At 39.7% G+C, this 22,236-nt stretch overlaps 1 protein-coding gene across 1 annotated transcript in view; it reads right to left on the bottom strand.

Moving 5' to 3' along the window:
- Positions 1 to 22,236, bottom strand: part of LOC120786136 (solute carrier family 45 member 4) — a 38,634-nt gene extending 16,398 nt beyond the window's left edge. Inside the window, exon 1 of the mRNA XM_040121316.1 lies at positions 21,018 to 22,236. Coding sequence (XP_039977250.1) covers positions 21,018 to 21,345 — 328 coding nt within the window. The 5' untranslated portion in view covers positions 21,346 to 22,236. The remainder of the gene's footprint in view (positions 1 to 21,017) is intronic.

Genomic DNA, 22,236 nt, shown 5'->3' with positions numbered 1-22,236 from the left:
TTCTGCACAGTTTCATATCGGACGCAAAAGAAAGTGACGTCATCCAATCAGGATCCTGTATTGTCCTTGTATGAGTAAGGACCAACACCTGTTTCTTACACAGCGTGAGTGGTTGGGTAGAAGGTTAATCACCCTGTCTTTATCAAAGCTGTGAGTCAATCTAAAGCATGAAACAGGATTTTTGTTCCTAACAGTTTGAAAACCTGATCCAAGTATAGCTGACGGTTACAGCAGAAAAAAAGCCTGCGGGCATAAATTTATGAACTTTGCCAACAACTCTGACAAAATCTAGACTAAATTCTTTTGCACATCAGCAACACTGGACTAGGACTTAGTCTTTAAATTCATTCAACTAATTAAATGCTTAACTAAACTACTTTTATTTGTGAATCACCACAAAGACCACTACAATTAACCTGTCTATTTTACAAGAATATTTTACAACCGAGATTATGAAATTGAACACTAAAGATGTTTATTAGTCTTGTCTTGCCCATTGATCTCATAATTAAAACATTACTCAAAAAATAATAAAAGTTGGCATTTCTATTATTTGTTACTCAGAAAAGTGTAATCTCCCACATTTTTTACACATTAATAAAATGAGTCATCACACACCCATGCATCATCGAAGCCAAAACAACATCAGACTATGCCCCTTAGACGCCGACTTGGACACTGAGCCGCTGAGAAGAACAAGGAGGAGGAGGAGGAGGAGGAGGAGGAGTCCTGAGGAGGCAGACAGTCTTTGAGCTAAGTCAAGTCAGCTGAATCACAAATAATTAAATCAAAACTTTATCATTGTCTGACTGATGTCAAACGGCCACTTAATGCAGCTCACTGAAAATAAATTCATTGCTGCCACACAGTCCTTTCCATAAACAAACAAGATATAGAGATAGGAAGAGACACACTAAAAATGTCTACTAATGGCGTCTGTCCCACTCTTTTTAATGTCTCTGCTTGAAGTTTGAAGGTATCCCAGCCTAAGCTGGCTCAAATAATGACCAATAGCTCTGCTTAGAGTTTGGGTATTACACCTTTGACCTTCACAAACTTAAGAGGTTAGTATGCTGATCAGATCATCAAACAGCATCTGAAACCCCACACCTTTCAAATTTCAACATTTGGAAATGAATACATTTACCCATTTTACTCTTAAAGAAATAAGAAAATATATTTTTATCTTATTAAACCAGGAAATTGCACAAAGGCCAGTTTGGGCAGAGGCCACCAGTGACACACATGTTGAGGCAGTAAAACATCTATTAACTGTCTCTGTCTTTCGTCATCTGAGAAAGAGGTATTGTTAAAGAAAAAAAAACAAAAACAAACAGGCTAACCTTACTACTCAGAAACTGCACACAGACACACAAAAAGTTATTTGTGAGTTTGTTCCAATCTTTGTAAATAGTAAAAGCCTTTAATCCCTCTTACTTTTCGTTACATCTACAGTAGAGATGTGGAAATGCTGTAGATTAATTAGAGGAAGATGACACTGATAATTCATTCCTCAGTGAACAAAAGAAACAAAGAGGGAAGAAAGCTGCAGAGCTGATGGCACCTAATTTAATAGCGAGGACATATTATGCTCTTATAAATTCAAAATGCACTTTCATATTTCTCAAATGGACCTCTTTAATGACACAAACATCAATACCTGAGTGCCATGATATCTAATTATAAAGAGGTTGTCTGACATGTCCCCACCTCCTGCACAGACCCATAACAGCACTTTATATCAGCACAGTCACTGAATAGTCTGAGGTGTGACCCGGTCTGTCTGGAAAGTTTACATGCTGACTGAGGGAGTACATCCAGTATAAGAATTTGACTGGTTCTCGGCCAACAACACAATACACAAAAAGCTCATTCGGTTGGTATTTTCGGGAAAATCTTGCCTGACTCAAAAATGTCTGCGTCCTTGAGCTTGATGTTGATGAAGCTGTTGTCAGCATGTTTTTGAGATTTGCTGCAAGCTTGGAGTTTTGCGGGGGGGTTGTTTGTTTGCAAAATGCTGCTGTCATGTTAAAACCTAGCTGCTGCTGCAATCATGGTAATTTCCATACTGCTGCTGATGAATCACGTTTCTCTGTGGCAGAAGTTATGGTCCGTAGTCGTCTCGCAGTCTGAGCCAAAAAGTCAAGAACGATGATTTCTACTGATCATCATCATTAAAAGTTAAAATATTGGGAGTCCCAATTTAAAATGGGCATTTTCCCATCTTAGCATCATCTTTTTTTAAATATATTTATATATATATATATATATATATATATATTTATATATAAAAATATTGTCCTAAATTCGTTAGTCAACAGTACAGAGAGATAAGAAAGATTTCCAGCAGGAACAGAACCGTAGGTGTTGCTAATACACGATATGCACCTTAAACCACTTGACCACATAGATACCAGAACTTTGTGGGTTATAGTGCCACATGCCTTTGTCGATCCTTAGCTGAAACAATAAAGAGTTCAGCAGGGATAGACTGCTGCAGAAGCATGAGACTGAGACTAAGGCGAGTCTTTTGGGCACCAAAATTGATTGATAGATTGCAATGCCTTTCACTGTGATGTAGCTGCAGGCTGCGGCAAGTTAGTTTTAACCAAGGTTAGAGGCCTGTCTAAGTCAACGTTGTCGGAATTTTTTACCACACTGCTGCTGTCGTGAGTCACTTGAATCATGTGCACTGAACACTGAAAACTGCCTGCATTAAGAAAAACTCTCAGTCCGCTTAATTATGAAAATATGATGGCCGTTACTATAAGTTCAATATTATTGTGAGAACAGAATGCCTCATCTATCTTGCTAGTGAAAGAAGCAGTGAAGCCAGTAGAGGTAAAGGGACATCGGAATACAAAACACCTAACACCTGCAAATAACAATGGATCATTGAAAAACTATAAAAACTGTCACTCCATGGCAAAAAACTGGACTGAATTTACATTGCTGCCAATCATTTTCTTGATTGATTGAATAATTGTTTTGTGTATACAATATTGAATACTAGTTAAAAATGGCAACCGCAGTTTCCCACAGGCCGAAGTAATGTCTTCTAATTGCTTGTTGTGTCTGTAACACATAAAACAAAGAAAAGCAGTAAATCCTCACATCTGAGAACCTGGAACCTGCCAACTTTGCTAATTTAGCTTGAAAAATTATTAAAACAAGAAATCACTTATCAAAATAGTTGCCGATTAATTTTACTCGACAATTTATTGATGTATATATCCAGTGGACAGCATACTGTACTGGTACTATATACACTATACAAGCAATCTCATCCTTTGAAAGTTTAATTGGCTCGTTTAGTTTGGGATATACAATATTTTTGGGACACGAGGTGTCTTTCTGCCTGTATAGGAGGTTACGTGTATCAGTGAACATGTAAGTATGTTTTGTACTGTAAATGTGGAATGAGTGAGTGTGCAGTGTTTTTATGTGTGTGACTTGACTTACTAGACAAGATGACCACATGTGGCTCAGCAGACAGTGCCAGTAGGAGTTTAATTGAATCGCTATTTATGACATTTGAAACTTTTTTCCCCCCATTTTAACTGAGCATTAACATATATATTTGCAGTCTTATTCTTATTCCTCAGTGTGAGAATCTGATACACTGTGTTTGTGTCATCTTACGACTTAATACTTTGCTACAGTAGCTTTTTATAGAGGTTTTCTTACTTCATAGTTTGGCTGTCCACTTTAGTCTCTTTTGAGATTACTTATATTAGTATATTTCATGTTGTATTGTCACCCTGTGGACAAAGTTTTAAGGAACTCTCAGTGTAACTAATTAACTATGCATCGTGTGTTATATTATAGTTAATTATTGTGATATTTCTGTTATTATCTGCTATTTTAGAAACCACAAACAGCAAATGTAAACCTGTACGGCCTTCTAGTAAAGTAAAGGAAACCTCTGGAGCGTCTTCTAACCAATACACCACAGTGATTACAAACTCCACAATCTGTGATATTCATTAAGAGATCCCAAACGCCATCACACTGACTTTGAACTATACTAGGACTTGTGGCAATGCAGAATCAGTCAGGAGCATCACATTAACACTACGCCCTCTCTTCAAACTTTACAGGCCACGTTCCTGTTGACCTCTGTGTTTGTCGTGAGACGGCCATAAACAGGGCTTGACCCTTTGTCGCCGTGGTGACCAGGTCTTGGGAACCCTGTCACCACGGAGACTCCATCACCGTCGCTTCCTGGCTCCTAATATGGCTGTGTCATTCACACAGGGCTTCCTGTTGTGGGGTTTTATCGGACTAAGGAAAGCTTTGTTTCTCTCCATTTGTCTCATTTTTATTTTTATCTACTCCTTTCAGTCTTTTCTTTCTGCCTCAAAACACACACACACACACACACACACACACACACACACAAAGCTATACATAAACACACACGCACCTATGTATGCATTTGTACCCAGAAAAACAAGGCACTGAGTAGAAGGAATACACACATACACATACAAAAGGCACACACACAAAACCTGTTAAAACAGTGGCACAGCCATAAAGTTGGAGACAAAGCGGCAGATAGGAATCTGTCTGTCTGTCTGTAAGTTTTGTCAACATCAAAACAGGAAAACAGTTTCTAGTAAACAGTTCCCACACACACACACACACACACACACACACACACACACACAACACAGAAAAACAGTCAACACCTAGTAAATAAAGACATGCCTCTTTTCCCACACACATGCACAGACACCTGTCAAAATAAAACACACACACACACACACACACACACACACACACACACACACACACACACACACACACACACACACACACACACACACACACACACACACACACACACACACACACACACACACAGCTGAGTTCCCACACACATACTGTATATGCAAACACACACATACACGGGGAACAATACTGAGAGAATCGAGACGCAGGAAGTATTTTAGAAAGAGAGAAAAAGAAATGAGTGCAGCAAGAGACAAGGGAGGGAGAAACAGAGAGAGAGAAGGAGTGTGAGAAAGGATTAAGATCAAAGAAATTCAAAAAGGGAGGGCAAAGAGAGAGAGAGAGAGAGAGGATAATGTGAGAGAAGGAGAAGGAAATGTGCCGGACAGAGAGGGAGAAAGCCGGCAGGATGGAGAGACCGACAGAAAAAAGTTCATATTCAGGCTGTCAGACAGCAGTGAGTGTTGTTGATTGATCGTGGGAAACAAAAATTTACAGTCTGCTCCATCTATCATCAAAGCGCTCATTTTTACTATGTCCATTTCCTCCACACACACACACACACACACACACACACACACACACACACACACACACACACACACACACACACACACACACACACACACACACACACACACACACACACACACACACACACACATACTAAAAATGGAACTCAATGTGTGACTGTTGGGAGCACAGACTGCCCATTCATCACAAATTCTGCATAGACTTTGTGTGTTTCTCCATGTTGTCCCTGCACATAGAAATATAATAGAAAAACTTTGTCATTCCAATTGTTTGTCCGATTGTTTTAAATCCTGGATTAGACATCGCTTGACGTGGGGGGAGGTTTCACCAAAATATAACTGAATGGAAAAAAAAAAAATCTTAATGTAAAAACCAGGAAAACACTTAGTTGTTGTATTTCCAAAATACTTAAATAGGGGAAAACAATGTCTTGTAGAATCACATGACCCAGAATTTAATGGACAAAAGACTTTTTCCCATTAGGTGGGATTTTCATTTCAATAAATTCCTGCTAAGTCACTATCTATCGCTGAATGAGGTAACACAACAGTGACTGAGCCTATGGCCCGCTGATGAAAGTACTGCAATATTTATATATTTGCAGTGTTACGAACTGGGTGTCTGTGACGACATTCCTGGAAAAAATGTTGTATTAAGTTACTGTAAATGTAAAACCGATAACTTCCTACGGCTGCAGTTTCACATTATAAGCCTTTAACTGATTTGATTATAACTGACTTGATTATTATTTTTATTATGAAGTAGTCACAGGAAATGTAATATGTTTTTCAGTGAGCTTAGCACTTACGGCCATCATTCATCAAAAATGCATCTACAGAACAAGACAATGGTCATTTTTGGACAGCAGATCAGTTTGAAATATTGCAGGGGAGTAATGGAACAAGAAGGAGCAGCCACAGTGAGCTGTTAGATGAAGAGCTGCAGGCAACGGGCTGAACACCCCAAACTTCTAATCGAGCTAATCCGTTTTTCACTGTGCCCTGCTGTTCGCAGACTCATGCTGGGTGCGGCATAAAATCAGATCTTGGTTGTTCACAGAATGATGGAAAAAGGCAATTTATTGCCCAACTTCTTTATTAAAACAACAATAGTTTGTTTTGCGGCCCCCCGAATTTTGTGACCTATAGTATTAAATCAAATTTGCTTTCATCACCAGAAACTACAGGTAGCACCGAATCAACCAGGAATTAAATCTTTCCGGGTTGCCGCTAACTCCAACATTACTTGTGCGTCCAAATACCTGCAGACTTTAATTTCAGAAAATATGTTAAATAAGTGAAGCCCACTGTTTTCTTCTTCAAAGAAAGTTTGTTATCAGTTGATATGGATACCACGAGTCCTCCCATCTTAGCTTTAAATTTTCACAACAGTCCTCTACTTGTTTTCAGGAAGAACTTGAACAAGGATTACTGTATGTCTGTTTTTGCTCTTGTGTGATTTGTTTTGAAATTGTACACATGCTACAAAAACGTTTCAAAACTTGTAGAAAGTGGCCTCTGTATTCTGCTGTTCTGGAAATCTGAAAATGATTTAGCCCCTGAAAATCACATAAAAACAAAAAATGTTTATTTTACTGTTAGAAAAATGCTAAATCTCATGTAAATATGTAGGCGCATGGCCAATTGGCTGACTTGACAGGAGAATACTGTAAACACGATTGCCAACTGTAATCATTGTCCCAAACGTACGGTAGTTGAATTTAAATAAAAACTTATGGTGGCTTATTAGTGATCTGCGGAACTTAATATAGTATATCTAGGTGATGTCTGATTAATAATCAATGACAGCTGTCCGTTGACTGTTAAGAGCTGATGATGACATGAGCCTTCAACCTTTTTTGATGGACAAGGAGTCAGAACCGGTTTAACTTTTTTTCTGGACTGTCAGATGATCCCGCTTAGCTGGTGAGATGTGTACTTACATTTCATTTCTTTAAAAAAAAAAAAAAATGCTCAAACGTTGGGAGACTAATATTAATAAAGTGCACTCAGCGTTTGTATTGTGTGTGTATCCAAAGACTGATATATCTTATTCCTCTGAGCCACAGAACTCCATTGTTGTCCAAAAGCTATTAAAATAACATTAATGAGTCACACCATTGCACTGGCTGACATGTTCATTTATTACCATGAACATGGGTATTTTATTTTCAGTCGGTCCCACCCCATCCTGCTCCTGCATAATCACATTCGCACTGAATGTGTATTTATCCACCTCTGAAAGTAGTTTCCTAAAAATGCACTATTTAATCCCGTCTGCTAAAATCTACAGGTTTTAGATGTCGCCCTGCAGGCTCAAGAAATCATTTAACCTTTTATTATAAATGAAACTCTATATTTGTGAGCCTTTTTTTTTTTTTAAATTGGCTTCTTCAGTAGGAATAGATGGGTGCTAAGAGCCATAGAGAGACGAGAGACGGACTAATGCACTGTTGTTTTTGGTCTTGTCATGGGATTTGCTGACAATGATATAAATATATAAAGCTGCCAATCTTATCCTTTAATCCTTCTTGATTTTTCTCCTTACTCTGTACAACTGCTTGACTTTCAAATACATCTCAACCCACTGTCTATGTGGTAAATCGCCTTTCAATGTTGACACACCCTACATCCACGCCCTTACACGTCAGTTTCACTCAGTTTTATTTTGGGTAATTTGAATTACACAGTGAGTACAAATTCTCCTTTAAATGCCATGATTATGTGTCATGAGGCAACCCTTTCTTCTAGTGTTTATGTACAATTAAACTGCAAAGGCAAATAAATTTCGAAGGAATCATAATCGCTGGCTGGATTATGTTCAGAGGCAACATAGTTTTTGAATTGGGGGACTGTTACATCTGAGACCAGGGTTCGCATCACGCCACAATGCCGGGGCGGACAGACAGGATTGCACAAGGTATATACTGTATCTGATCTTTTCTCCTCCACCTCTCTGAATCTTCTCCTCCACCTCTCATGACCATAACAATGTTGTGTTCCTGCCCAGTAAACAAAATCCACCATCGCCCGATCCTCGCGTCTACATCTTTCCATCCTTCTCTCCAGCTCGCCCTTGTCCTCTCACTCATCCTCTCTCACACAATGAACTAAAAGTGAGCATCTCCTGCTCGACAAACAAAACTAGAATATCTCCTTCCAACCTCTCATCAGCTCTGAATTGAAACCAAACAGCTGACTTTTTCCGGAAGAACCAACAAACATCAGTCTCATTCTCTCCTTCTTTCCCTTCACCTCTCTTCTCTTTCACCCTCTGTTCCAATCCCTCTCATTCTCATTTTCCCATAAACACAAAACAATCCTTTCATATCCTGCGCTGGCGTGAGAAAACCACAAGAAAAATGACAAGCGCCTCCGAAAAGAGCCAGAGAAATGGTGTGAAAGTGAGAGTAGGGCAGCGGTCACGAAGGGAGAAAGTGGGCAGGAAGGAAGGAGGGTGAGAGACAGAATGAGAGACAGAGAGCATGAGGAAAGGAAAGGAGGAAGCAGGTGTTTTTGAATAAACAAAACATATGAACTGAGTCAGGTGTATTATTCAGAGAGGAATAAAGAAAGGAAAGAAAAGAAAGAAATGTGGTTTGTGACAGATGGTCTGAGGGACCAGATTTCAAATATTAACATCAATATTTTATTATTGATAAGCTTCTGGTTGTAGGTTTATGCCAACTCTGAAGACTGCAGAGTTTTTCTCAGCACACACAGGCCCATGTCTCTGTATCTGCTGCTAAATAGGTCGTTTTCCTATTTTGCTTTATATAAAGGGACAATCCATCATCTAAAATGCATGCAAACGACTAGCTGCTGCCCCAACAAAAAAATCAATATCTCAGGCAGGTGTTTGAGACAATAAATAAATCTAAGTTATTGATTTTTGATGCTGTTAAAGGTTTGTTTACATCAGCAATATCTGCGTGCATACTTGTAAAGAAAAATAATGCTCACTTTCTTAAAATAACAACTTATTTCTTCAATTATTTGAGAGAGTGTATCTCAAAAAGATTACACGTTGGGGTTTTAAGCCCGTTGGCATCGCAGTGTGACGGACAATTAAAGGACAAATCCAGTTTCAAAGGACATTTTTGTTCTAATTTATAGTCATGGTGTACCTGTTTCCCCTGAGCCTGCCTTGTCCTCCTTGACTTCAGTCAGTGACTTACTTCATTTCCAAGAATCCTCTTGGACAATACTCTCTGGGCTCTGTGCTAATACATACAGTGTAGAAAAGGAATTATTTTCAGACTTTGCTGATTTAAAGTGATTCTTACTCAATGACCATCAGTCACCACTGAGCAAACGCGTAATCGATCAGACCGCCGTGACTCTGAAAAACTGCTTCTGACTGTCTTTAGTTCAGTTCAGTACAAAACTAGGCCTGTACTGTTTATAAGGTCAACGGCTCAGCAGCTGCATATTTGCAGTGTTATCACATTATAATTGTTTCTAATGCTTTTCAGCTGAGGACGCTGTATCTCACACGATACCAGTAAAAGCTCTGCATTCTGATCTCGAGAGGCTACAGTGACATGAGACACTATAATACACAAATGATCTTACCAGATGTTTAAATGGTGCTTGCTTTATTTTATAATCCTTTTATCCCATTTTGTGTGTGTGAAACCTTGTAAAAAGTAACATAAAATGTTAAAATTTAAGAGTAAAGCTAAACCTTTTGTCCTATAATGTTTGTTTGATAGGAAAACATCCAGTACACATTTATTTGACACAATATGGCTAACAGATTAAAACAAGGAGTTATCTTAACTTTTAACTTTTAAATTTTTTGTGGTAAAATGTCAATCAATTTGTACATTCATTTCCGATTATCTGTGTTAAAGAAATCTTAATTGATCCACAATGATTCCAAGTTGTAAAACCAAAAATGTTAGTTCAAGTTCATGGAGCGCACACACATTTTATAGGCACTGTAATGTTGAGCTGACAGCTTTCTAACCCACACAGATAATCCTGATATTTGTGAAAACTAGTGACCCAAACACTGCTCAGATAGGAGCAAATGCAACTTCAGCCAACATTTATGCTCACAAGGATAATAAAATGACAGAAGAAAAGGAAAGAGACAGAAAGAGACAGACAGTAGGAGAGAAAGGAGTGAGTCATTGTACTTCCTGGCACCAAGAGACGGTTTGAACATCAATCACACAACAGGCGCACACAGTCTCCAGTACCCAGACACACGCCAGCAAATGCAGACATAAGGCACACAAGCTGCACAACCAAGGTCATTATTAACAAGGTGCCTAGTTGAGTGAAATACTGAGTGATGCATGGACGTGTGTAGCACAGCTGATGACAAAAAAATTGCTAATCAAATCAAAGCAGAACAATAGTGGTAAAACACCTCAAGAACATTGTCAAAGAAAAATAAAATGAATGAGTGTAGCTTCAAGCAGATTATTTTCATATATATTTGAAATTATTGCACTGAATAAGGACTGAGCCCAACTCCAGTGTTTGTATATCCTCAAAGACTGTTAATGTCATTCTTCAGAGCACACAAAGGATGGGCTTTACTTTGTACATACACACATACTGCAAGGCCAGCGCCCAAATGCGCACACACACACACACACACACACACAAAAACACACACAATCCTGTTTTACATCGAGTGGAAACTAGTTTTGGGGTCATCCATTCAGTTCTATCAACACAGAACAGGATTAGCAATATTCAATAAATGTGGATATGAGTGGAAATGAGTGTGAAATGACTAAATAAATAAATAAATAAAAACCTACCAACCGTCCCTCTTTGAGTTAAAAGGTGGCATTAAAATTGCATGAAGCCTGCATTCATGCACAGACACACACACAGCTGATTCTAGTCAGCAGGGTTATGTAACACCACTGCAGTAAACTGAACTCCTACTGGGAGAGAGACAGATACTGAGAAAGAAGTTTAAAGTGTTAAATGTAGCAAATGCTTATTTACATGTATTAATTGTGCACTGCCTCTACCATCTGCCATTTACATTAATATACAACCATATGTGACTGACAGCAGGGAGGCGGGCCCCTGGCTACGACTGACCTATCACACACAGAAGGCTCACATCAATGACTGTCCTTTCCCTATCAGAGAAGTGATCGATAAAGGCAATCAGCAGTGATTGGCTTTAATTCAAACTGTCTGAAGGAATATTAAATTTGGTTGGTAATACACATGTTTATGAGTTCCCTTAAGTAAACAAATAAAATGATTAAACGTGGCTGAAAATTGTTTGAGGGTAATAAGAGACACTACTGATTCATTTCTGGCAGAAGATTTGATTTAACCAGGAGGACACTCTTGATTTGACTTTAGTTTTCTACCCTAAAACATACCTCATGGGTGGTTGCAGTGCTGCCTGGTAGAAGTAATGTTTTTGAAAACTATAGGGCCTTCTGCAATTTGTTTGTCACACATGCAGAAATGGAAACCATGATAATAAATTCCTGGAGTGTGGGTGAAGTATCATGAGCTTTCCTAGGAAAAATTATATATGACAGTAAAACAGCTACCACACAGCACTAGTGGCGCCCCAAAACTTAAAATCTGACAATAGCCCATGACAACATTACTACTAGTACTGGATATATGACCATACAAGATTATTCTGTAACTATTCACCCATGCGTCATCGCAATTATTTACTGTCAAAGTCAACGAGAGTCAGTGAGAGAGAGCAGATGTTTTTATGCTTCCCCTTTTTTAAACACACACACACACACACACACACACACACACACACACACACACACACACACACACACACACACACACACACACAAAATAACCCTGAGGCCAGCCACTTGCTTGTGTGCTGGCTGGCTGCTATTAGGCCTTGTGTGTGTGTTTATGTGCATGGGTATGTGTGTCATGCTGTCGGGTTTTATAGATTTTCTAGTCACTTTGACTGACTGACTTTGACTGTAGTGTACTACAGTCCAACTCATTTTGTATTTTAGATGTTAAAAAAAAAAATGTCAAGTGGAAAAATGACACAGAAACAGTAATAATTCATTATTGCATTTATTCCTTGACAGCTCAATTAATTCGGGCCCAGTTTTGTGGCAAAGATTCTTCATGTTCACAAATCTATATTTTTGCACTATATTTTATTTAGTAATTAGTTAATCTTAATACAAGATTTTTATCTTTGATGGAATTGTCTTTGCTCTCATTTGGTGGTCTCAGGATCAGGATGGGGTTGGGATTTATCATTTCACAATGTATGTTGTGTCAGAGGGCTTCGGGGTGATTCAGGCACCCTCGTTTGATTCAGCAGAGGTTTCATGTCCCATTAGCCTTGTCTTGTGACCTATGCTGAGTTCAGAGGTTACGTGCTGTGACGTTGTGGACAAGCCGTAGGTGAAGTGTTATTGCAGTGTGGCTGTAGTGTTTACATCTGATCTATTTCCACACCGGGCCCACCGGAGGCCACACGAATCTTATCAAACAAAACATCTGTGATGGGAGCTCGATAGCCCACATGAGCTACGTGCGCATGCACACTCGCGGGGATCTACACAGACAAAACATCTGATAACTACAACAACACATGGCAACTCTACCTGGCTGTCTGCAGTGCGAAACAATTAGCTTGCGAGTCAACTGATAAATAATTAAAATAATCACAATTGTAATAAAATATCTAACAGTTTCTGGCTGTCAATTAACATTTGCTAAATTTAGTATTATCTGATGGCCATTTGACACATGTAATATTCAACCTAATATTCTTATCAAACACATGAAATGTAAATGGAGTCAGTTTCTTTTGATGAACAGCGACCACTGTGGCTACAAGTGACAACTGTAAGATAATAGTGAATGCAACAATGTGATGTAACTGGGGATCGAGTACAGCATAAAGTCAGTGAACTGACTTAGTAATGCCAGATACATAATATTCGTCTAAAGTTTGCCAACATTAACCACCGTGTACTGTGATGTTGTAATTTTTTTTGTTTGTTTTGTTTTTGTTTAATATGAGTATGGACTGAATGTAATTGTTAAGCAGTTTAAGGACATTTTACTGTGGCTCAGGTGATTTTTAATGAGCATCATATTCACACACTTCAGAGACTAAACTCTCTTCAGGATCTAAATTTTAAATATTTTATGTTCTTATAATCATCCGATAATGTAACTTATTTTTAAATGGCTTTAAACTAATTTACTCTAAGTTTTTGACTCAGTTCACTTTATATTTATATGATGTGATTATGTGCTTTGTATTTGATCCTGTGTTTCTGTTTTACTGCTGCACATCGATCGAGAAACTATTTTTAATCAAAACAATAATACAAGGAAATTAGAGTGAAAATGATTGTTAGTTGTAGCCCTCATTTAAAGAATTTGCTTCCCCTGATGTTTTCTTTGTCCCTCGTCATCACCTGAGAGCGCTGCTGGTGGTTTGTTTTTGATGACTTCACCTCCCTGGGGGGGTGGAGGGGAGCAATGTGCTGACAAACAAATACGTACACACAGCCACACATTCAGTTCTGCATTCTTCACATATCTTACACTAATAGCCCTCACATACCTAGCTTATTGCCTGTTGCATGGAAAAATATGCACACCCATATGAATGCACATAATATGGCTTTGTCTTAAAGACTAAAGTATCTGCTGACTCTGCATGTACTGAACATCACAAACACAAGCAAACGCACATGAATGTAACCTGTACTGCACTTCTGATTATGGTAAAATGACCCCCTCTTGGTCCACAGACCACATTTTGGGAACCACTGGCATCAATCATCGCATATTAGTGTTGCTGTTTGTCTTGTCTTTCACTGCAATCATATTAAGCCCATAACCCTGCCCTGTAAGGGTGGTGATGTTAGCAAATATCCCTCTCCAAAATCCTGTTGTCTCTCTGTGTTGGAACAGTGATAAGATTAATAAATGACAAAAAGTTACTGCAGCGATTATATAAATTGTTATAAATAGGAAGGCTTTAAATAACTGACTAGACTGTTGTGTTTGTCTCTCTCTCTGTCTCACTCTCACTCTCTCTCTCGCTCTCTGCTGGGACACAGGCAGAAGTGTAAAAAGATAACTGAAGAATGACGATTGTGGTTAAAAGACCTGCAGACTGGCAAGAATACAGTTCACACTGTCAGCGGCTCCTGTGTCTCACTTGTTCTCACTTTTTCTCTACATAGGTGTTTTTCTCTCTCCCACATCTGTCCCTTGATAAATTCCCATTTCTTCTACCTGCTTCAGCCAGGTAGAAGCAACAATTTCAAAAGACATTTTATCCATCCATCCACCTGCTCCGTCCTCTATCTAGTCTGTCCAATGAGTGACTGGGTCAGATTATGGTGATTAGTCACCGTGTGACATCAAGCCAGTCATTTATATAACCCTGTATTACACCGCATGCAAGGTCATCTGCCAGATAAGACCAGCTAACATGATGGGATCACTCAGTGGATTATGTTACCTGTCATGCTAGCATAAACAATGCAAGATCAAGCCGAGTTGTAGCACAATAAATAGCGTGCTACATGGGATACTTAATTTTTGTAGTATGATACAATAAATAGCATGTAGCTAAAATTTAGAGAAAGAGAAGTCATTTTAGTTAGTCATGTTAGCTTACCATACTAACAACAGCATTAAAAACTTGATAGGGACTACTGGTATGATGCAAAAAACATTCTGCACTGCTTACAAATGGTAGCAACGTCACATTTCACTAACGATTGTTAATGACAAACTGCAGACAAATTTGTGAGTCCTGTAGGGCTCTCTCTCATGCTCATGCGTGGGTCACAAGAATGGTGCTTGTTTATACCTGCGAACGGTTTTTAAATGATCATGTTCAGTTGTGGTATGCAAATATTAAGGCCGTGTAGTGTTTCAGAACAGTGGGACGTTCAGCCAAAGAAATCAAATGAAGTAAAGGTCAAGACACTAATACACTGAGCCAAGGCTTTCAGACACAGAACCTGAATGAATAGAGGGACATTTCCTGTTGGACTGTAGTAATCTCCTTTAGTAAAGCCAAGAAGGCCTCCAAAGAAGGATAACAGTGTTGCAGAGCTGCCAGCCCTCGACTGTTTTGGGTACCGCATTTGTGGCATAGCTGCTGCTCCTGCATGCACAGCTAGTTAATCAAGCAAGCCAATAAACAGATTAAGAATAAACAAGACTAATGGTGAAAAAGCAACCTTTGGGTCACCTTCAGATTATGCTGCTCCAGCTACCCAACCAGTCTAATGTGGTTAGAAGCAAACAAGCAACCAAGAAACATCTAGGAGATCTGCACTATCTCTAGCAGAGGGAAACAAATACAGCAACTCTTTGCCAAATAAATCATCCAAGTCTAATCAAACTAAAAACCAAATCTTTGACTTCACTCTTAATATGACCATGAAAGTCTTTTCTTTACACCAGTAACATAATCTACCAGTATAATATAATTATTTTAACCTGTGTCCACTAGAACAGAGGAAAAGGTAAAGGTATGAGGATAATGGCTTAGTGTTGGAAGCCAACCCTAATCTCTGCTACTGAAAATTAAATATACGTGTGTTAATTCATTTGACTCACTGCACTGCTTAGTTTCTGCAGGTATTCTTCTGTGTTTGAAGCCATCCCTAATCTGAGGCTAGTGAATGTGCTAAACTGTAACAATGGGCATTAATTGAATTCTTAGAGACAACCCCACTCTTCCTGCTGTTAATATGGAGCTGTTGCAGCTTCAGCAGTCAATGAAGAAGCAAGGTTTTGTCCATTTGTTGACAGCTTTTTCCCCTCTGATTTTTTTTCAATGACTATCATGATACTTTAAAGCTTTTTCTGTCCCTAAGAGCTCAGTTCTGAGAAAGCTTGTTATGTAATGTACCATGTTCCAAACCAAAAGAACAGCACAACACACCATCTGCACTCATCACCTCGTCCTTCTCCTCCTCCCCCTCCTCCTCTCTCCTTTCAGAAAGGCTCTCCTCTCTCTCCCTTGCTCCCACTCTATTCACTCCTTTTTTCTCCCCATCATCTTTCTTAATCCCTTTCCTATCACCAACTCGATCTCTCTCACTCTTATCTCACAGTTCGCTGCATTAAGTCATTAGGTGATGCTCTTACTGAGTGCAACTTTCAGTAAAGGCAAACATATCTAGAGGACAGGCAGAATAAAACCACTGTACAGGGAGTAAAACCTTTACAAAATGCCACTGAGCTGCCTGTGTGGCTCGCAACTTAACATGGGACCAGGCCTTAAAGGCCCTGAAAACTTATTATTTCAAATCATCTTCTAATCATGGGTGATTGGTTCCTAGATGAAAACACTATTTTCTGCCAGAGTTAGATCAGTTTTGGTTATTCTTGCATGACAGATTTCTTCTTTTTTTCTGTGCTTATCTCACAAAACCTGCCTACCAGCACCTTTTAAACCTGGAACCATACTTCTTCGGGCTGCACATAGCTGAGTGTTCACAGCGGTCCTTCAGGTACATGTATGTAGTACATTTACATTTATCTTCATCTGCGTTTGGACCCCAAGTCCTGACAAGAGTTGAAACAACCAGTCAGCTTGCTGGACACCTTGTTGAGATTTGAGAGGTGTTCACTCTGCCAAGCCTGTGCGACCTATAGGTACACATAAAGTTACATGCTGTATCTTTCTCTATACATAGCTAAGCTAATCCTCTTCTGGCTCTAGCCCCATAGCTTTCCATACTAACCTCAATTAAATCACTCTGGTGAACGCCCTGCACCTTCTGCCAGTTAGCCAGCTAATGTTGTTATTTTTTCTACATTTGGTCCTGCGTTACTTGAGCATCTTGTTGGCCCTTTGAAGTAGCTACAGCACAGTCCTCATACTTAATGGACAGAAATGAGAAGCGCAATCAAACCTCTCATCTACCACTAGACAAGAGAGCAATTACGCCTATTTCCAAAAATGTCGAAAATACTTTTTTAAGCTGCTCCAAACCAGGGAAAAACAATCAGCAAGAACTACACCACACCTACTTGAATTGCTGAACAAATCAGAATTGTGGGCAATGATTTAGAGGTCAAGACCCAGGCTAAAAGAGCAATGGGGTATTCTGAGGTAAACTGTATGATTTTATCTCCCTACTGTCAACACCACCTGGCCCAGACTGTAACAGACTTGGTCCAACTTGGTCAGTCTTAACCCTTTAAAATTTAACAATAAGCAGCCTAACAATTGTAATGTGTGTCCCTGGCTTTAGAGAAAAAGCCTGTATCCTAGCATGAGTGACTGCTGCCAGGAGATCAGAGACAGAACATAAAAGAGCTCTGCATGCTCTCCACAGAGGACCTTGTAAGGTAGGAGTTTCTTATCCTTTTTCTGGGTTGTGTAAATATGGGCTCCTTGACCAACTGTGTCTGCTGAGCACACACACACACACAAACACATACACTCTCTCTTTCTCTGACCCCAGTGTTGTGGGGTTGCACACACAATGGTTTCACTCAGGGCGAGCCAGCCAGCCAGCTTACCAGCTATCCAGCTAATTCCAGTAGCTACAGCCAGTCTCCAGCATGCGTGGAGCATTAACCACATTTGGGGGTGGGGGTGATATTTGTTATTCCCAAAACTTGGGTCTCCACCCAAAGAGTTGGAGGGGGTTTTGTTTCCAGCTCACTATGTCTGTTAGCATGCTAAAAACATGAATGAATCTGCACAAAACCAACCTTTTTGGAAAAGTTGGGCATGATTGGGGAAAGTGGTGGGGGTGGGGCAAACACAGTGGCTTTGGCTTCACACTTTAGGGCATACAACTTCGATTGTTGCTCACCCAGCGCATAAGCCATTTTTTTTTCTTAATAGTTTGTTTCCGCATTGCTCCCACCTTGTTAGTTCTGTCAACAGTTTTTCAACTGTGTTACAATGGTCCTCTCAACAATTTTTACAATGGTGTTTTATGGGGAAAGGGTTTAGAGCCACAAGGGATTTCTTTGTTGGCATATTGCAATTAGCAACTTGGACAAATTGGCAACAAGCCTTTCTTGCCGTAGCATATCCAGTTATCTTAATACATCCATGGTGCTGATCCGGATACATAGGGAAGAGGAAAACTCTCCATTATAGGTTAAATCATAGGTGGAGTTCATTTCCACTTTGGACATTACTACTACGGCAATCATTCCAAAACTTTCCACTCTGAACTCCTAGTGTAGTAGCCCCACCTCCCCCCAGCTTTACCAAGCATTTTAGCCTCTTTCAGCACATTGTTTTGGTTTTACAGCCCACAATTTTATGGTTAGCTCTCATTAACCTTGTTTCCAGCCAATGCAGGCAACAATCTTTAACAAACAGGCTCTGATAGATCAACTATATGCTACCTGCCCAGCAGTAAAGTGAATACAGACAAGGTTAGCGACTGGCTGGAGAACATAATGAAGCATTTAGCTGCTAACGAGCCAGGTAGTTCCCTCACCAGTTGGTCAGGACCAAAAACGAGCTAAAAGGAGAGATATAATTGAACTTCTATTCCTCATGTGACCAGAAACACAATTCGAAATGAATGCTAATGTTGCTCTGTGTCTGCTGGAGGTGTAAGCAGCTCTTTGCTTACAAGTTCAACAAATCAACTTGACAGATGATGATATGTCAATGTTGTGTTGTTCCTTGCCCTAAGTGGTCGAAAAATAAATGATTGCTGCTTTAAAGTCTGTTCCCAGAATAAACATGGTGCTGGTCATTTAGTGCTGTGATATTATTATAAGTTACTTAACAACGGCTGTAATCTGAACAGATGTACTGAGTCCTGTCCAATTTCAGGCACAGTCATGCAGCTTGACAGCTATATCATGTTTGAGATCTGGGAACTACTGAGTGCAATCTATAATAATTTATTTGGATGGAAGGCAGTCCTCTCTGCTAATGATCAGTATAAAAGGTCAAAATGAAAGACAGTCAATCAGCCTGACACAAAAAGACCGACATGAAGGGATTAACTCTCCACATCAGTGATGAATCACAGCTAGTCACCAAAGTCACCACTCTGTCTGATTTGGTTTTATTTATTTCAGCTGACTAATCTGTTGCAGTTGTACCTCCCAACAGTTTCCAAAATCTACTAAGAGGGTCTCAGACATATCCTGATGTATAAAAAACGAACAAATAAAAAGGTTAGGGGAGCTAGATCAGGGCTAAAATTATAACAAAAAAAGCACACAGCAACTCCTCTGGTCTGAGACAAGCCTGATATATGGTTACGGTAATTATGTTAAAAATGTACGGATTGTTTTCATGGACCTAACCATAATTTTTTTAAGGATTGTCTGGGCTTTTGCTACTGCGGTAACATCTTAGATAATAACATTCTGAATAAAGCTGAAATCGTTTTAACTTCCAACACTTGGCAGATCTTAGCATCATCCTTTTGAAACAACAGAAAATTGGAACCAAGCCTCTCAAAGCCTGGTTCCCTGCGATGGCTCATCCTGGGTGAGCCGGCCAGGAGTCATGGTGGCCACAGAGCGACCTGCCACTCATGTCACCTTGGTTAAGTAAGCTAGGATAGCACACGACATCACTGAGGGGAAAGAGATATGGAGAGAAAAGGAAGCGGGGGGGTTGCATGGTAAGTGACTTTAAATTATAAATAAGGTTACGGCTGCTTCATCCTTTTATCTCCCTCGCGCTCCCTCCTGTTCTCACTCTCATGTTCTTCCCCTTGTTCCCTTCTTCCTCTCCTCCCTTTCACTTTTCACACCCTCCCGTATGGGATTCAGTGTACTCCAGACGAAACTGGACTCGGCCTGTTCTCAAAGGCTGTCAAAGATGACGCTGGTTGCAAATGAGAGTACACACAGTGCAACTGGAGGTCTGTCTGCGTGTGTGTGTGTGTGTGTGTGTGTGTGTGTGTGTGTGGGTGTGTGTGTGTGTGTGTGTATATGCTGTGAGTCAAAGTTCAAGCTAGCTAATCACCTGGCAGATCCAGTGGAAGTCCATCTGAACAAGGTGAACAGGAGGTGGGATACATGTTCTGACATTTTAGCTGCCAAGGTGTCTTCTTAAATGCCAAAACAACATCAGGACAAACAACAAGACTTCCTGTTCCCTCTCACAAACTATATTCTGACTACAGCTTTTTTTTAATTCTAAATATTCCTTTTTATTTATCGGTATGGACGCAATGTCCTTCCTGAATAAGAATCCTCAGATTCTGGACGAACATTTTCTTTGGTTTTCTGTTCCTCAACTAGATGGTTGCCGCCTCTCCACTATGAGGTCTTTCTGCTTTTCTCTTTTTTATATATGTACTTTTTAATAAATAGAATATCTTTGGCTTTTTGACTGTTGGTTGGATAAAACAATATATCTTAAGACATCATCCTGGGCTCTTGGATGTTGTGACGAACCTAATTTGCTATTTCCTGAGATTCTATACTTCAACTAAACAATTCATCGGTTAATTAAAAAATAACAAAAAGATTATTCAACAATGAAAATAATTATTAGTTGCAGCCCCTTTGACCACAACAGCTTAAATAGGTGAAATAAAACAGACCTGACAGCAAGTACAGATGTGCATTGATGTATCTTTGCAAATATTCATGTAAAACAACAAAACATTTAAAGGCTGTTATAAATATTTCTCCTTGAAGGGGATTTCAGATGCTGTTTTCAAACTCACTGCATATGCTGTACAAGTGTTTTAATGTAAGCAACTGGGTTATATGAAAATCCACATTGTGTGCTGCAGGTTTGTGTTTGTGATGTCCTTTGCTCACCTATCTGCAGAAGCACGGGCGTCACTAGCGCCGTTTCCATGGCGTAGCAGAACTCCCGGCCGAACATCACAGCCCCGTGCATCACCCATCTCTTCAGAGAAATGCCTTCAATCGATCCTTCGCTCACTGTCTCCTCCCCACCCCGACCTCCTCCTCCTCCTCCGCCTCCGCCGCCGCCTCCTCCCAATCCATCCGTCGCGCCTCCTGCTCCTCCTTTCTCCTCGTCCGAGCCTGATGCTGTGGAGTTTTTGTCGTCAACCCCGCCCTCCAGAGATCCGACCTGCATAGCGTCAGCCTCTGTGTTCTGGGGAGGCATGGTGGAGGGCATGCACGCAACAAGAAAACAAGCGCACCCCTTCTAACACACTGACAAATTACCTGTAGCTACCAAAGAAAAAACAATACCACTTCCCTGCTTTCAAAACTACTCGTATCAAGTTACTTGTAGTTACTTTAAAAACTAGTAGTGAATTCCTTGAAATAACTACAAACTGCCTGCGGTTACTTGCTAGTTATATAGTAGTTTCAATTATTAAAGCTTTAAAAGAAACATTACCTATCAAAGGTGTTAAAGAAGTGATGGAGTGCTAATACCAATAGAATAAAAACAAAAAGACTAACAGATTGTGTCCCAGCACGCGAGGTAATAAAATGTATCTAAAACTGGGTCCTGTTAAAATTAAAAAGGCTGTGGACACTAAATAAATGAAGAAAAACTCATCTACAGATGTACAGATCTAGCATAAATCTCAATTTCCAGATCTGCTAATGTAGAGAAAACAAACAAAAAAAAGTCAATCAGCAATCATTTGTCTAAACATTATGTCCTAATTTGTCCAAAAACATTACAGCTTTAAATTCAACACGTTTTTAAATCCTATTCCTGCCACCTTGTCCCCCCCAACCCGAGAGTGGACAAAAATAACAGAATCGGCTTTCGAAATGCTTGTAGAAAAATCCCAAAAATAAAGGAAACAGTTGAATTTTCACAGGAAGAGTGTGCGGTACATTCCAAGAGTGAGTTTGTGTGTTTGCTTTTTGTGTGGGTTCGTCAGGTGTGTGAGATCCTGCCTGGAAAACTCAGCTTTATTTGGTATGTTGGTATGTCAGTGTTTACATGCCTGTTTGTGTGTGCAATCGGTGTGTTTGCGTGTGTATGTGTGTGTGTGTGTGTGTGTGTGTGGTCAGTGTGTTTATGGCTTTTTTGTCATTGAGGTTT

Source organism: Xiphias gladius, chromosome 24 (assembly GCF_016859285.1).
Source record: "Xiphias gladius isolate SHS-SW01 ecotype Sanya breed wild chromosome 24, ASM1685928v1, whole genome shotgun sequence".
In the NCBI taxonomy this organism is placed as follows: domain Eukaryota; kingdom Metazoa; phylum Chordata; class Actinopteri; order Istiophoriformes; family Xiphiidae; genus Xiphias; species Xiphias gladius.
The sequence above is the reverse complement of the archived record's forward strand: the minus strand, read 5'-3'. Positions and strand labels throughout refer to the sequence as shown.